The sequence below is a fragment of the Perca flavescens genome, chromosome 16 (assembly GCF_004354835.1).
Source record: "Perca flavescens isolate YP-PL-M2 chromosome 16, PFLA_1.0, whole genome shotgun sequence".
In the NCBI taxonomy this organism is placed as follows: domain Eukaryota; kingdom Metazoa; phylum Chordata; class Actinopteri; order Perciformes; family Percidae; genus Perca; species Perca flavescens.
Genome location: NC_041346.1, coordinates 23,479,223 through 23,496,007, shown reverse-complemented (window position 1 = coordinate 23,496,007; position 16,785 = coordinate 23,479,223). Strand labels below are relative to the sequence as shown.

General features: G+C 39.3%; 1 protein-coding gene across 1 annotated transcript; it reads left to right on the top strand.

Annotated features, from left to right (window-relative positions):
* Positions 1-206: 206 nt before the first annotated feature.
* On the top strand, positions 207-15,974 carry aif1l (allograft inflammatory factor 1-like). Its single transcript, XM_028602157.1, has 6 exons — positions 207-348; positions 528-589; positions 2,875-2,941; positions 8,810-8,851; positions 9,767-9,929; positions 13,870-15,974. Exons 1-6 carry the CDS (start codon positions 330-332, stop codon positions 13,955-13,957), a joined length of 441 nt encoding a protein of 146 aa, XP_028457958.1. The 5' UTR covers positions 207-329; the 3' UTR covers positions 13,958-15,974.
* The last annotated feature ends 811 nt before the right edge of the window (positions 15,975-16,785 follow it).

Here is a 16,785-nt window from a genome sequence, read left to right as displayed (position 1 = left end):
GAATTAAAATAATTGTTATCCTAGTTGCAGCCCTATTTGTGTCAAATGCATACAGACTGTTCCACCGTATGAGACCAGAATAAAAAAGAAGCTTTCAACAAAGCTGATTTTGATGTTATTTGTGTAAAGGGGGTCAATCGTTTATTTTGAAAAGTTTGACCGGATGTCCTTTCTCTAAATACGTCCGTCTTGATACCGGTATTTAGTTGCCCACACTGAGCCCAATTTCTAACGGAGAATAGAAGTATCGCCCGGCGGACAGTCGTGGTAGTCTTCTGGCTCGGATATTTGTAATTTTCTGGATTTATACGCTACAGATCAATTCCGGGATGCCTTCAAATGTACAAGGTAATAAAAAAATACGACAGCGGACTGCTTTCTTCTATTTTCCCAGGCATCTGCTTATGTTAGCTTTGAGTCTTTACAATAGAGCATCAGCAGGCCGACCCCGCCGGTTACCGTCCAAGCTAAGCCTATGATGGTGTTAACGAGCTTGCTATTAAAACAACGTGATTTTCTTTTTGCAGGAGGAAAAACATTTGGACTGTTAAAGGAGCAGCAAAGGTCAAAATTGGAAGAAATAAACAAGGTACCTACGCATGTTCTTTTTTTATTTGCCATCAGCGTGTCTAACGGCACCTCAGGGGAATTTGAATTTAATGAGCACGCATACACTTGACTTGGCATTGGCCTTGTTTTTGAACGTGCGGCCACATTGATGATTCAAGGCAGTTAGATTTAACTGTCTCTATCTGCTGTGAAAAAAGGAATCCCTTAAACGCCACACGCATTGGACGTGACTTGTCCATAGCGATGCTGTTGATGCATTGTATTGATTACCCCCTGCAATCCCGTGGCACTTGTTGAATGGCTGCATGCTGTCACATATCGTGTTTCCATTCTGACCCGATCATATTGATCTGTTGGTCCCAGGTGAAACCCATTTGAAGCGTGTTTTGTGGCTCATCTGCCTGGTGTTTGGTCGGGAAACAGGTGTCTGAATTAGCTCTTTGTCTTTTGTCTCAGACCAGGCCTCGCTTCGTCTGATAACTCTGTAGTAGTTCCCACAGATTAACTAGATGTCTGTGTAATCTCTGTTTCCCTCCTTTACTTTGGCTGTCATCGGCTCTCGCATGAAAACCAGGTCGCGGCAAAGGCAGCCGGGAGCGCCTGTCACATTACTGTCCACACAGTTGCAAACATACCCTGTTTACACACACACACACAGTCTATGGTTCCTTCATAGAGATTTATGTAGTTTTTGATATCCCTCATTTGTTCATTAGAGAAATTACCCCTTTTCTTTAAAGCGGCTAGGTCTTAAAAAATATGTGTACAGTGATTAAACTCTAGGTTTATATACACTGACATCCATTACATTATAGTGACTTTGACAATTTGAATCCTGACACTGTTGTGTAAATAGGGTGGCTACTCATGTAAGCTATGAGAATCCCATCTAAAAAATAACCGATTAGTCACTGATGGACAATTAATCAGCAATTTCTTTTTAAAGGAAAATCTTCTCAAATTCACTGATTCCATTATCTCTGATGTGAATGTTATATATATATATATATATATATATATATATATATATATATATATATATATATATATATATATATATATATATATATATTTATATATATTTTTTATTTTTTCTTTATTTTATTAACCATAATATCTTGGGATTGTGGACTGTTGATCGGGCAAAACAAGTAATTTTAAGATGTCAGCTTGGCCTATGAGTAATTATGATGACATGACATGTTATTGTATTGACCAAACAATTAAGCAAAACAGTTTGCTGATAATTTAATGAATAAACTAGTCTGTTGCCACCCTAAATACTTACAAATCTGAACCTTCAGCTAGAGGAGATACGATAAACTCTGTAAATGACCTCTCTATTGTAACACATTCTTTATCGAGATAATACTAGTAATACTGGCACTGCACTTGTTCAAATATACTCACATACTTGAAAGATCTACTGTGACCATGAGAGGACATTCCTGTGTGGGTGTGGGGGGGTTGCAGTGATTCAGCGTGGCTGAGTCAGGCCTGATAAACATCCAGTTGTGGTGTTTATCCTCTTCACCCTTAATTACAAGCTTGTCAGACACATAGACACAGGTCAATGCAGATCTCTCTCTCTCTCTCTTTCTCTCTCTCTCTCTCTCTCTCTTTCTTTCTCTTTCTTTTCCATGTAGATGGAAGCTGACTCCCACATGGCAGATTGCATCATTATAATTTCATTAGAATAGCTTCCTTCAGGCTCTTTCCTTAACACCCTTGTGAGGTGTCCCACTTAATGAACACAGTGATCAGTAATGACATCTTAAGATTGTGAGTAATTCTCAAGTTGGAAGTTTTTGACACATTTAACAGAACACAATCAGATTAATGAACTTAATGCTCTAATTTGTGCGTGGGTTTCCTTCCTCCTTTATTGTGTAACTAGGGCTGGGTACCAAATTCAATTATAGCCACCGACTGAATTGATTGGCTGTCTAACTTTACACGTCGTAGAGGCAGGCAGGAAAAACTCTGTTGCGCACACACGTAGGCTAGTAGTAGGGGCTGAAAAATAAATAAAAAGATTTGTGTCATGTTGTAATTTTTTTTGTTTTATAAAATTGGCATCGAAATAAGTATCATTTCAGAACCTGTATAGAAGTCATGGTATTGGTATCGATACCGGTATTGAAACATTATTTGAACGATAGCCAGCCCTGTTTGTAACACAGCTGGAACTTTGTCAGGAAAGTTTCAAAATGGGCTCAAAACTGATTTTAAGAGGTATCGGTTTCAGTCAAGCTTGTGTTTCTGGTCATCTTCAGTTTATTCACCCCTCTTCCTCTTTCGCAGGAATACCTGGAAGACCAGAAATACAGGGATGAAGAGGACCTGGCTGAAAAACTGGAAGGTCTCAAAAGTAAGCAAATCCAGTCCTCCCCGAGTAGTTTCAGTATCTGCATGTATGTGGCCGTCTTTGTGAGGGTGTGTTTTTTTTTTTTTTTTTTTTTTTCTGGCTTTTGTCTTAGCCTCAGTATTTGTTTGTTTGTTGGCAGTCTGCACACAGACATGAGTCTTCAGCGTTTTGTTTTTCTCTGTGGGAAAGACAGACTGTTGAGATTTCTGAGATGTTTACAAGGCCAAGTCCTCGGTGGCCTTGGAGGAATGTGCTGGGGCGTTCCTCTGCCTGTTGTTACAATCTTCAGAACTTTGCTGGGCTTATAGCTCCTGGGAGAAAGGGGGGGGAGAAAAGAAAAAAAAAATTCACTGCTAGTAGGAGCTAATTACGGGAACAAAATATCACCCATGTATGCTCTGGGTGCATGTAGAGTATTTTGTTTTCTTTTGACAATGTGAGTTTTTCATCTGCGATTTTCCAGACAGAATAACACAAGACCGTTTTTATTTGAGTATGTATGTATGTATGTATGTATGTATGTATGTATGTATGTATGTATGTATGTATGTATGTATGTATGTATGTGTAGGTCTTGAAATGAGAAACATGCGCCAGTGTCCTACTTAGAATCTATGCCTGCTGGAGGATATGGAGCAGTAATATATAAACAGAAAGAGGACCCGACACCCAGGTCCTGAGAGGATTGCTGTTTTTTCTTCCTATCTTTCCCTTCTGTTTCCATACTGTCCCACTAACCCAGAGGTCAGTATCTAAACGCAGTGCTTTAAACAACCAACCAAATCACATATGTGCTACACATTAACAAAACAAATCTTAAACATGCCCTACTTTAACGTTTACATGACTTTCTTGAATTATACAATTTTTTTGGATAATTTGATTAATCTAATTATAATGTCTTCTGTAATATCTTATTACATTGTGTTATTAGTTGTAGAGCTGGCCGATGTGGGGAAAAAAAAAAAAAAATCTAATATCACGATATTGTTGACAAAATACCTCAATATCGATATTGCGGCGATATTGTAGGGTTGACAATTGGTGCTTACAAAAAATATTTACACAATGAGATTTTTGATAAATAATCATCATCAATGTACATATAATAACTAAGTGGGTAAAGGCAAATAATAGAAAAGCTGGAACAGTCTGGTAAGTTCAAAAAATGTCACTTTACTGTAATACAGCCATTAAAACCAGGGACAGATAACACTTGTGTCATATCACGATATTCAAAATCTATGACGATATCCAGTCTCATATCACAATATCTATATAATATCGATATATTGTCCAGCCCTAATTAGTTGTTATATGACCGATGCTTGTCACCATGTTTGTCACCAAAACAATTCAATTTTATGTATAGTATCAAATCGTAACAAGAGTTATCCCAGGACACTTTACAGATAGTGTTGCTGTAATTTACAAAGACTCAACAATTTCAGTAATTCCCCCAAGAGCAAGCATCTAGTGCGACAGTGGTGAGGATAAACTCTTTTTAGGAAGGAACTCGGTGATGAGGAAAAACTTCCTTTTTTAGGGAGAAACCTCGGACAGACCCAGGCTCTTGGTAGGCGGTGTCTGACGGTGCCACTTGTGGGTGTGATGAACAATGGCAATAATAGTCACAATAAAGATAATGGAAAAATGATCAGAAATGGTAGTTGTAGTAGTTCATGGCGTAGCAGGGCACTGCAGGGTGTTACAGGACGTAGCAGGGCACAGCAGAGCATGGCAGGACAGAGCAGGACGTAGCAGGGCACTGCAGAGCGTAGCAGGGTGTAACGGGGCATAGCAGGGCGCGGAGCCGGACCACCGGGACAGCTGTAACCATGATTTAGGTGACACCCTAATCCAAGGAAACATGCTGGTCGAAAACATTTCCAGGGAATAAGAGGTTAATAACAAGCATTTCTGGGATAAGGATGCACACAGATGGAAAGAGAGGGGAGAGAGAAGCTCAGTGTGTCACAGGAAGTCCCCTGGCAGTCTAAAACTATAGCAGCATAATTAAGGGAGACTGGTTAAGGAGAGGAGCCCGGTTGGGCTAGAACTCTGCCCTGCTGGATCGGGCTGTATTGGCCTGCCTCCCTCTACTTTGATTATATCATTGATTTATATGGTAGATTAATCTGACGACTATGAAGAGAAGCCGAGAAGAGAAGGGGTGCTGCGTCTGCAGGCATACACCCTCCCCCGCCGGTTTGGCTGAACGCTGCAACTCCTCACTCCCTAACTATAAGCTTTATCGAAGAGGAGAGTTTTAAGTTTACTCTTAAATGTGGTCACGGTGTCTGCCTCCCGGACCCAGTCTGGGAGCTGGTTCCACAGGAGAGCAGCCTGATAGCTGAAGGCTCTGGCTCCCATTCTACTTTTTAGAGACTCTAGGAACCACAAGTAACTCTGCATTCTGGGAGCGCAGTGCTCTAGTGGGACAATAAGGTACTATGAGTTCTTCAATATATGATGGTGCTTGACCATTAAGAGCTTTGTAGGTCAGGAGAAGGATTTTAAATCCAATCCTGGATTTTACAGGGAGTCAGTGCAGAGAAGCTAATACAGGAGAAATATGATTAGACTAGTTTTTCAGCATCGAGACCGGATGTGCCTAATTTTGGCAATGTTACGGAGATGAACAAAGGCTGTTTTTGAGGTTTGTTTTAAGTGGGTGTTAAAGGATATATCCTGATCAAAAATAACTCCTAGATTTCTGACAGTAGTGCTGGAGGCAAGGGCAATATCATCCAGAGTAGCTATGTCTTTGGATAATGAGGTTTGGAGATGTTTAGGGCCCAGCACAATAACTTCAGTTTTGCCTGAGTTTAACATCAGAAAATTGTAGGTCATCCATGATTTTTATATCTTTAATGCATGCTTGAAGTTTAGTTAACTGATTGGTTTCGTATAGCTTAATTGATAGGTATAATTGGGTGTCATCCGCATAACAGTGAAAGTTAATTGAGTGTTTCCTAATAATATTGCCTATAGGAAGCATGTATAAGGAGAATAGAATTGGTCCAAGCACTATTAAAACAAATATAATATATAAAACAAAAAAAAAATATATATAATTTGAAAGTGTAATTTAATTGAACTTTGTAAACTATCACAGCTCTTATGGGGACAATCATTTAGTAAGCCATGGGGTTTCATGCAGCATTTTATAGTGGAATTTCCCCACCTCACCTGAAGTGAAGAGACAGTTGTTTTTTTTTTTTAATGAAATACAATATTAGGCTTATTAAAGATGCATTTAGGCAATATCGGCAGAACAGAGGGCCTTGTAATCACACTCGGTAAATACCCCAAATTAAAATTTTGAGTTTGTTTTTGGTGTTTGAGTTACATATTTGTAGTGGTTTATTAACAAGTGCAACAAGATGCAAACAGTATGTCATGGCGCATTCAAAAAAAAAAAAAAAAACTGAATTAAATTTCTGTTAGTGTTAATATTAGACTTTATTGAGATTTAACTGTCAGCGACGATGGCCGTGTTACCAGCAGTTGAGTTCAGCTCAGCAATCGCATCGTATGTTCACTTTGCAGCATTTAATCCGAGCACAAAGTCAGAGAATGTTGAGCATAGTAACTCCATATTTTCCGTGGCAATACTGTATCGATACGCAGACGCCAAGTATCGATCTATTATTCTATATGTGTTGGTCAGTATGTCGGCTTGACAATCCCATTTTGCAGCAATACAATTGAAGTAATATGAACAAACAGAGAAATGTATCTTTTTAGATAAAACGGATGTTGACAAAGTTTTCTTTTGGGGACATCATTTGAAATTGGGAAAAATTTGAAGTTGGAAAAAAGGTTATTACATTACATGTCATTTAGCTGAAGCTTTAATCCAAAGCAACTTCCAATTAAGTGCTTTCAACCCTGAAGGTGCAAACTCCAGACAACAAGTAGTCAGTGCAAGTACATTAGCTTTAAATAAGCAAAACTACAAAGAGCCATTTGAAAGTGCAGCTTCATATATATCGTATTGTGGGGCCTCTGGTGATTCCCACCCCTACTTCCTTGGTGTAACCCTTAAGACATCAGTTCTTGAAAACTTATTTAAAAAAAAAAAAAGTGTTTTTGTGTGTTAAATGCTTGGAGTGTGAGAGCATGTTAGCGCCTACATGTGGCATATTTATTTCTATAGGTCGGTGTCAAATTAGTGTTGACGGCACAGTATAGGCCATGGACCATTTCAGTAAAACTGTATTAGGAAACGGAAATCAAGTTATTAGAATAAACAGACTCCTGCACTGAAGCTATTCTCTGCCCGCAGGATCAGTGTATTTTAAAAGTGTGGGAAAAATCTTTGTTTATCTGTTGGGAGTGGCAGGGGAAGTCCTCATCTGTTTCAACTATTTTATTCGCAAGGTTGTTGTTTTCACGTGATAGCTGCCAACGTGGTTGGTAGTCAAACTCTCTATAAAACAACTCAAATGTTCAAATCAAACTTAAATCAAAGACCTCTTTATGAACCTCAAAGAGAAGCAAAAAATCATAATGGCAGAAAATGGCTGGCTTATAAGTTTATGGCGCGGTCATTTTGTCACATCCGTTGCTAAATGAATGTAGGTCAGGAAGGAGGATGCACTGAAGACTTGAGTTTTGTTCAGATGAGCCATTTTCTGTGGCTGCAGATGATCAACAGGCTGCTCTACGACAAGTGGCCCTCTCAAGAACTGCTTTGCGTGCGTGTGTGTGTGTTCATGAATGTGCGGAGGCCCCCTTCTCTGAGTTTACGAACAGAGTAGCATTGTCCTGTCCCACTCCCCATGGGTTCACACAGTACACAGTCCTCGCTCCCCCCCCAACACACATACAGACAGAGCTTCCAGTGTGGGACCGAAATAGCAAGTGTAATCTGACTAAAGTGGTCTTCTGAACAAAGAACGGTGAGATTCAGAGAGAAGCTGGAAAATGTCTGCTTCTGGTTTTTCAGTAGCATGTTAATAATGAGCTTTTACACGTCAATGATGAAGTAGTTAATAATTACGAAGGCTGCCTAAAGGTTGATGATTTAAATCATCAGTCGAGAAGCCCCAGAGTTTACTTTCACCCCCACCTTATTTCAGTCATTGTGCACAGACCCTTCAGCTAGAGGAGTTACAGACTACAGGTTATTAAAGGCCTGTTATGAGAGTCAATCTGCACCGCCCAACCTACAAAATGATGTGTTACTCAACCACCCAAACCGCAAACGTTATGCGTTATAGTGCACAGTTGTCAGGAGTGAGGACAAACGCAATGACAGAGTGTTAGCGCAGCTGTGCCAAATACGGCTTTTTCTTCAGCTAAAAGACTAAGTAGCTATAAAGTTGATAGTGGGTTATCTGTTTGGCAAGCACCAGTGGTTTTTCTGCATGTTGTCAGGCCAGAAGGACCAGATTTAACAAATTTCAGACTAAGCGTCTTTGTTTTACTTCCTGATTGCTGTGTTTGAACTTTAAGTTCTCTTTAAACTTCCTGACCCTCTCGCTTTAATCTGTCTCGCATGCCCCACTCAGCTGCCCTTTGCCTGCTTTACACTGACAGACATTCAAAACAGACTCCCACTCAAAACACACCTGTCATTAGTGTGTGTGTGTGTGTGTGTGTGTGTGTGTGTGTGTGTGTGTGTGTGTGTGTGTGTGTGTGTGTGTGTGTGTGTGTGTGTGTGTGTGTGTGTGTGTGTGTGTGTGTGTGTGTGTGTGTGTGTGTGTGTGTGTGTGTGTGTGTGTGTGTGTGTGTGTGTGTGTGTGTGTGTGTGTGTGTGTGTGTGTGTGTGTGTGTGTGTGTGTGTGTGTGTGTGTGTGTGTGTGTGTGTGTGTGTGTGTGTGTAATCTTGTGTGTGTAATCTTGTGTGTGTTTGTTTTGCAGATAAATATGCTGAGTTTGACCTGAATGACCAAGGAGAAATTGGTGAGTAATAGTAGTAGCACTAAAACACTGCTGCACCCCGGATAACAACAGCTGACCCGTGTGCAGTGTCAACATGAGGGAGCAGTAATTAATACTGAGTGTGTGTATTGTCTGACCAGTGTGAGCACGGGGCTTGAACAAGCTCATGTGTCATGTTTGTGTCCTGTACGTAAAGTGAGACCATACTGTAAGCAGATGTGAGGTGAACTTTAGTGTCTGAGTCAGACAGCAAATGTCGGACTGCAGGTCCTGAAAGAAGCTGCTAATTGTCCTTTATGTCAACTTGTGTCATTTCAGCCACAATAGTGGCTTAAAAAACAAACCGGTGGCAATGTCAGACGCTTTGTCCACTGCTATGGTCCAGTCTGATTGCCTTGCAGTTTGGTACAGATATCAAAGCTGTCCAGAGGATGAATTCGAAAGACTTTGGGGATCCCTCAACTTTTCACCTAGTTCTTTCATCAGTATTTGAATTGTCCAATTTTTGGTTTAATAACCAAACCTTTTACCTTTAAAACTATTCTCCTATGAAATGCTCCCATCTTTCAAACCCCACACCTCCAGTATGTAATACAGGGTTTCTGTTAAGAAATGTATGCCCCGAGGAGACGTGACTCATAAGGGTTATTGTTTTACACTTTGGAAATCTCCCTCCAGAGCCACATAAGACATTATACTGTAGAATAGTAGTGGCCCTTGTGATGAATAAACTGAATATGTGTAGAATTGTTGAAGTGACCCTTTAACATGCTTCAGGCGCATGGAATTCATTCAGACAGTGTTCCAGTTTCCTGACAATCTCATTTTTGTTAAAAATGTGAACTTGCATTAAATAATACAAACTAAAATACATGAAAAATTATAAATCTTCTCTCCCTTCAGCACAAATCTGATTGTCAACTGTACCTTCTCTAGATCTCATGGGTCTAAAGCGGATGATGGAGAAGCTGGGGGTGCCCAAGACCCACTTGGAGTTAAAAAAAATGATTGTTGAGGTGACGGGTGGCAGCAGCAACACCATCAACTACAGGGACTTTGTCAAGATGATGCTGGGCAAGCGTTCAGCTGTGCTCAAACTGTAAGTAAACCTCTGCATATGTGTGTAAAAATTCTTTTTAAAAGGTCCCATGGCCTGAAAATTTCACTTGATGAGGTTTTTTTTTAACCTTAATATGCGTTCCCCCAGCCTGCATATGGCCCCCCAGTGGCTAGAAATGGCGATAGGTGTAAACTGAGCCCTGGGTATCCTTCTCTGCCTTTTGAGAAAATGAAAGCTCAGATGGGCCGATCTGGAATCTCCTCAGAGAGAGAGAGATTCTGCACAAAGGCTGGATTTCGAAAAAGAGACTTCAGATACAGTATTAGGGGACAACTAAGGTCTATATAAAAGCATCGAAAGAGAACCATGTCATGGGACCTTTAAACCTGTTTTTGCATACGTGCAGAGTTAGTTGTCTTTAAACCATCTGCTGTTTTATTGTCTGTTGACATGATTGAGAGGGAGGATATAAATCGTGTGCTGTGTCAGCCAATTGTTTCATCCTTCAGCAGGCGGTTCTGGGATGACTCGCGATGATGTCACTACCCACATGCTGCATTAGTCGTTAATCTCCATGGCAACAAAACCCATCTATGTTGCCTATCCATAGTGAACCCATCCTTATCCTTAGCTGGGATCATGTGCTTAAGGTAACTGATTATAGGCTGATTAACCACTGACAGTCATGCAGGACTGACAAAAACACCCAAACACATCAGACTCTGTCAACATAAATCGGCTTTTACAATATTAATTATTTCTTTCATCATTTTTTTTTTTTTTTTTTTTACAATAGTCCCTGGTGGATAATCCGGTGACATAACTTCCTGCTATTCTAAAACGGGTTAGTGTAGCCAGTGTAAGCCCTTTTTAAAGCAGCCTTGCAGTGGGTCAGACTGCAGGAGAAAGCTTGTATTGACTGCTGCATGTCAGCTCTGCTCGATTTAGCTGGCTGGACCCGTTAGACAAATCCTCATAATCCCAAAAACACCAAGCAGAGAAAATGCATAACTTTTCCTCCTTTGCCCTCAACTATTTTTCGAAAGTGTATCCCATAATCCCCCAACCACTATTTATAACCCCCCCACACACACCTCATTCCCTTCCAGCTTCACTTGTGCACTTGGGAGCATTCTAGTAAGATAGTTTCCGAATTCCAGAACTTAAGCTTATGTTTGTTATTAATTTCACAGAATAGCTACGTCCGTGTTCACATTTTGTTTGGATAGTCACTTTTAAACAGTCTTGTGAAATCACTGTGCAGAATGTTGCAGAATTTACATTGGCAAATGTATTGGCAGATGCATTAAAATGCTTTTTTTTTTTTTTTTTTTTTTTTTTTTTAACTTATCTGAAATGTTTTAAAAAGTAAAAAAAAGAAAATCCACCAATAACACAGTACACAGTAAGAGCCTCCAAAGGAGCAGGCAAAGAGCCACATACGGCTCAAGAGCCACAGGTTCGCCATCCCTCATATAGAGTATCTGGCTGTTTCTTACTACTGCTGCCCACTCTGATAACTGCAAAGGTCTACAACGCCTCTCTTGTGTGCTGTTGTTTTTGTCTCTACAGAGAGAAGAGAAGGGAGGGAGAAGTTGAGGGTGCAATGAGGTCTAGAATAGTGTTATTCAAAGCATTTGGCACAACAACAATTGATGTAGTTACAATCAGAGGAAAATGATTGAGGTCAGGCTCCACAATTGGGCACAGTTTGTGTAAGCTCTTTTGAATAAAGTCACCAGTGCAATACCCAAGTGCACAAGGATGCACGGTCACTGGTCGCTGGTTTGTTTGACCAATATTTTTGAATGACAGATGAGCCTTTACGGATTTTATATTTAAGACAAGTAAGCTGCGATGGATCTTGACTAAAAAAATGTAGGATTTACACAAAACATAATTTTCACTTTTTTTTATTTTTCCATGAAATGAAGATAAAGACAGGGGTCCTACCTACTCACTTAATATCACTATAAGTGCATATGCATATTTCCATCTGTGTACAGATGAAACGGGTATCTGGTGTGTAATGGGTATCTATGGTATGTACACAATAACAAGATTAGGTCAGCTGGTCCCTTTTTATCCATTGAGCTCTTCTGTCTGCATTAGAGCAGATTAGCCTAACATCGCAATATGCTAAAAACATGCTTATACATACTCATCAATTTTAATGGGGACAGAGTCACAAAACTTTCACATGTTCAACGAGTGACTTATTTACAAAAACAGGACATTTGACTTGTTATTGGATACATCATTGAATCAATAGTTGAATGATGACTGTCAGGGGTGATCTGACTGACTTCATGCAGCTTTGGATGGCAGATATCAGTAGTGTGAAGAAAAATGGGGAGGGAGAGCGGTTGCCAGAGAGATGTGCCAGAGTTTGAGTTGCTGAGTGCCGGTTTCGTCGGCGGGATCATTGCTCCTTATGAGCTTAGTGGAGCTTTGCAGAGTTTTCCAAAAAAGGAAATTAAAGACAGGCATTCGCTCTGAATAGCTCCTGTCAGATCGCTCACTCTACTGTGTACAGTTGAAACCACTATTCCCCTCACTCCCCTTTTGTGGTTTCCCTTCATTCCTTTCCTTTCACTTACCGCTCAGCCAGCTCATACCCGACTGTAATTGTGGCTCTCTGTATCCCCTAGGAGCTGATTATCCCTTCCTCACTTAGACATCCTGCTTGTATTGTTTATACTTTTCTTGTTCACCTTTTACCTTTTTTCTGTCTTCCTTATTTTCATTTTCATTACACTCCATGATGCTGAAGCCATCCAACCAAGTCTCCCTGTCTCTATCTTGGTCTGTTTAAATCATTTAAATTGAATCAATTAGTCAATTTTGATAATCTATGTAATTTTTTCTTTTCTTTTTTTATATAGTATGTATGTATAAAATATTACGTTGTTCCAGTTTCTCAACCGTTGAAAAGTTGCTGCTTTTCTTTCTCTCATGTGATATTAAATGTATATGTTGGGTTTTGGACTGTTTACAAAAAACAAGACATTTGAAGACGTCAACTTGGGCTTTAGAAAATTGTGACTGCTTTTTTTTTTTTTTTTTTTTTTTTTTTTTTTTCTGACATTTTATAGACCAAATGATTAGTCTATTAATTGTAATTTAAAAATAAAACTGTATATGAATTGATACATAAAATAAACATTAGTTGCAGCACTAAATATAAATGCACGTACAACTGCAAATGCAATGCCTATTAACTACTAGCTGCAACTTGCTCACACAGGGTGATATAATTGGTTATGTGATCCTGTGTTACACCACAGACGTACATTGCCCTATAGTATTCAACCAGACTCACTATAACAAGCAACTTGTACACCCTATACTGTTCCTGATAACCACCCAGAACTCTACACCCTAGAGAAGCTACCTAGCACAGCCCAGCAACCACCTCGCAATGCTGCACAAATATTTAGCAACACCCCAGCAAAATCCGGGTCCAACTAATTTTTTTTTTTTTTTAACTCCGGCAGCATAATTATTAGTTTTAGTTTTTCTTTTGGAGTGCAATCGCACAGATTGATACCCCCTTCACAGATCATTAAGCCCAGGTTTTCAAGACAAGGGCTCATGCGTGCTCATGTTCATCACAATCAAATAACATTAGTATTCGCTGTGAACTGTGTATTTGAATATGTTATTGCAGATATATCAGTATTTGTGTTTAAGTTAGCTTATAAGTAATGGCAAATGTCATTATAGAAATGCCAACCTATAGGTTTGAGGTCATTTAGAAACGGTCACCATTACTGTCCACCAGAGAGCAAATATTGATTTTTAGCCTCAAAAGTCCAGTGTATTGTTTATTATTAAACACCATGAATTTGGCTTTGTTTTGCTATTTCACGATATTAATCTCTCTCTCTCTCTCTCTCTCTCTCTCTCTCTCTCTCTCTCTCTCTCTCTCTCTCTCTCTCTCTCTCTCTATTCCCCCCACCCCCACTTCCCTCCACAGAGTCTTGGTATTTGAGGACAAAGCCAACGGCACTCCCTGCAAACCAGACGGACCCCCTCCAAAGCGGGACATTGCTAGCCTGCCTTAACTGTAGATGTCAGCCTCTGGACTGCAAGTGACTGTCGGTGGTTGCGTGAAATTGAGACGTTCTCCTAACATGTGGAGTGTTGTATTCGTGTGGGACCAGTGATTGAGGATGTTATTTTGTAATATACGGTGTGTGCAAGGTGTTTGTCATTTGGAAGACTGAGCCCACAACTCACTAAATGATGTTTGACTGTGAATATTATTATTCATCTTTTTTCCTTTTTAATTGAAATGTAGCATTGATAGTTGTAATCTGCTTGATAATTACATTTTGTATTACGCATTTCATGGTTCATCTACTCTATTATTAAGGGAAGACTCCAAATTCTCCAGAGGTTGTTTTTCCTTCATTGTTTCTTCGTTTCAGTTTTGGGACGCAATAATTTTACCATTGCGATAGAACGCTTTTGGAGAAGCCCAAGGAGAAAAGAAGCATTTTTTTCCAACACATTTTTGCACTGTCCTCAGTGGTCTTGGATGGATTCCTGCCAGGCTTATTTTAGTCAGCATCTTGCTTTAGATCAGGTGCCAGAGATTACAGGCCCACCCTATTTCCTCTGGGTCAAAGTCATCAGCCCTTTGAGCCAGAATACTGATCTGGAATCAGTAACTAGGTTACATGGCCGCCTCATTTTCTGAAAAACATTTTTATTTTTTTGTAGATGACTGCTTTGCAATGCGTTTATAACATTCACTCACTAGCTGAGAGAAGAATAGGAGATCATGTTGACCATGGGACTTTCAGTTTCAGTATGTGGCTTAAAGAAAAGCAAATCTCACTCCGTTTTTAGATCTGTAAGGTTAAGCACATGTTAATTTTGGAAGGAGTGTGATTTACAGGCACACAAGCATACAGTAACAAATGTACATAATATACTACACACAGTACAATCATATCCTTTCCAAGTGCCTCAACATGCAGATACTGTAGAGCCTAAACACAGATTAAAAAAGGAAGTGCACAGAAGTGTTCAATTCACACAGTCCTCTTAACTTACTAATTACAGAAAACCGTGAAATAATGTTCTGTTATTTTAGTTTTGATGAAGTTTGTTGAATTATATTGATATGGCGTTTCCAATACATTCTGAGTGAGTGCTGTTCACGGGTGGTGTTTCTTTTTTAAATGTAGTTTTTTTTTTCCCTTTTTCTTACCATTATTTGTTTGTCACAGCAAGCGTTTTAACTTGTTTGTTGGGTGTTTTGACTGTTTAGTTTACCATATGCTTCATACATGTGTTAATAGTTGCTATTTGTCTTGGATTCATTTTTCTCCCTCACATTGTTTCACATCAGCTAACCATCTCCCTCTCTGTTGAACTGTGTTCATTGTCCTGTGAATTCTGTTATTTGTGCCTCAGTGTTCCTGTAACTCACGCTACTTACTGTGAATTTGGTACTTGTATTTTTAACCCACTTAACACGTTTTAAGCTATTGTGTTATTTTGTTTTCAGTCTGATAGTTATATTACATCGTTTAATGTTGTTAAGATGCACATTGTTTGCAGACATCAAAGGAATTAAAATAATTCTTACACTTGCCTGTTAAGTTTTGAATTGTTCATTGTTGTAATAGAGATCTCTTTTAAACATGCGACCAATTTTGAATTTGGGTGTAAAATGACATGTTTAATAGGTAAAGAGTAATGTTTTCATTTCACTAGTAAACACCAGTGTTTGTTCATAACAAATTTCCACGGTTTATTGCAGGAGATGGCATGCTACATTGAGAGGGAGATTTAGTCATAGCACCTAATATGACAGCTGAGTGGCCTTGGCTTGCAAACAACTCCACAGTCAAAACGATTGGCTGTCCATCAAGCTAGGGGGAGTTTTATGTGTTGTAAAAGATCCCATTGCAACACATGTTTGGCAATCTGTTAAAACAAGTCGAGTGTTGTAATAATGTTTTCATTTCATATTTTTTCTCATTAACTTGTCATGTTGCTTAATACTTGCAGGTGCAGCTGTATACATTCATACTCCTGAGCAATAAAATGGTTTATAAAGAAAGTCAATAGCTGCTAGTGCAAACAGTCAGTTGTTTTTTTATTTTCTCTATGCACTGTAAAGGTCATTCATATTCCATTTCATTGGGAAAGCAGGTGCTTGGGTTGGGATTAGTGTAAGCAATACTTCAATAAGCATTCTAACAGGCAGATCCAGTAGGATTATTATAAGCGCCTCTGTAATTAAAACGATAATCAGTGTTGCATGTGATAAACTGCCAGGAGCTTATGTAGGCACAGTGGAGGAAATAACAAGAGTTGGGATTCTCATGTAAGGAAGAATTAAAACATTCAGCTAATGATGACACTGAGCCCAGGGCCAATGTTAGGTCCAACTTTATCTACTGTGTTTTCTAAAGTTAGCAACATCAAGTTTATTTAGTGCCTTTTGTTGTATTTCATCTAATTAATTAGATCTCACATACAGTACATACATATATACAACATAAGCATTGTGTGTCAGGCTGGTTAAAAGAATGTCTCATTACATTTCCTGCTGTAGTTGGGCCACATTCAGGCTTCTGTGTTTATTTCTCTGTATGTCCTCAGTCGGTGTGCTTCAGCTATGTGCTCCGCAGATTTAGCGTATACCCAATTTGTTCTAGTCATTGACTGGCTTGTTTTTCATCTTGATTTATTGCTAGTTATTGCCGAGTCAAGTAAATGTCAAAGGTTTAAATAAAATAATTGACAAAAGGTGTATCATTCTGTATGGATGGTAATTAATTGTCCATGGCTGACATAGAAATAGGCCTAATGAATGCAACACTGCAGTGTACGCTAGCACAGGACATCATCCGCCCATAGGCATCCGCCTCAG

What these genes read in the sequence shown, in the direction of transcription:
- aif1l (XM_028602157.1), top strand. An exon ending in AATTGGAAGAAATAAACAAG is followed by an intron (nt 590 to 2,874) that starts GTACCTACGCAT and finishes CCTCTTTCGCAG; the next exon opens with GAATACCTGGAAGACCAGAA. An exon ending in CGTTCAGCTGTGCTCAAACT is followed by an intron (nt 9,930 to 13,869) that starts GTAAGTAAACCT and finishes TTCCCTCCACAG; the next exon opens with AGTCTTGGTATTTGAGGACA.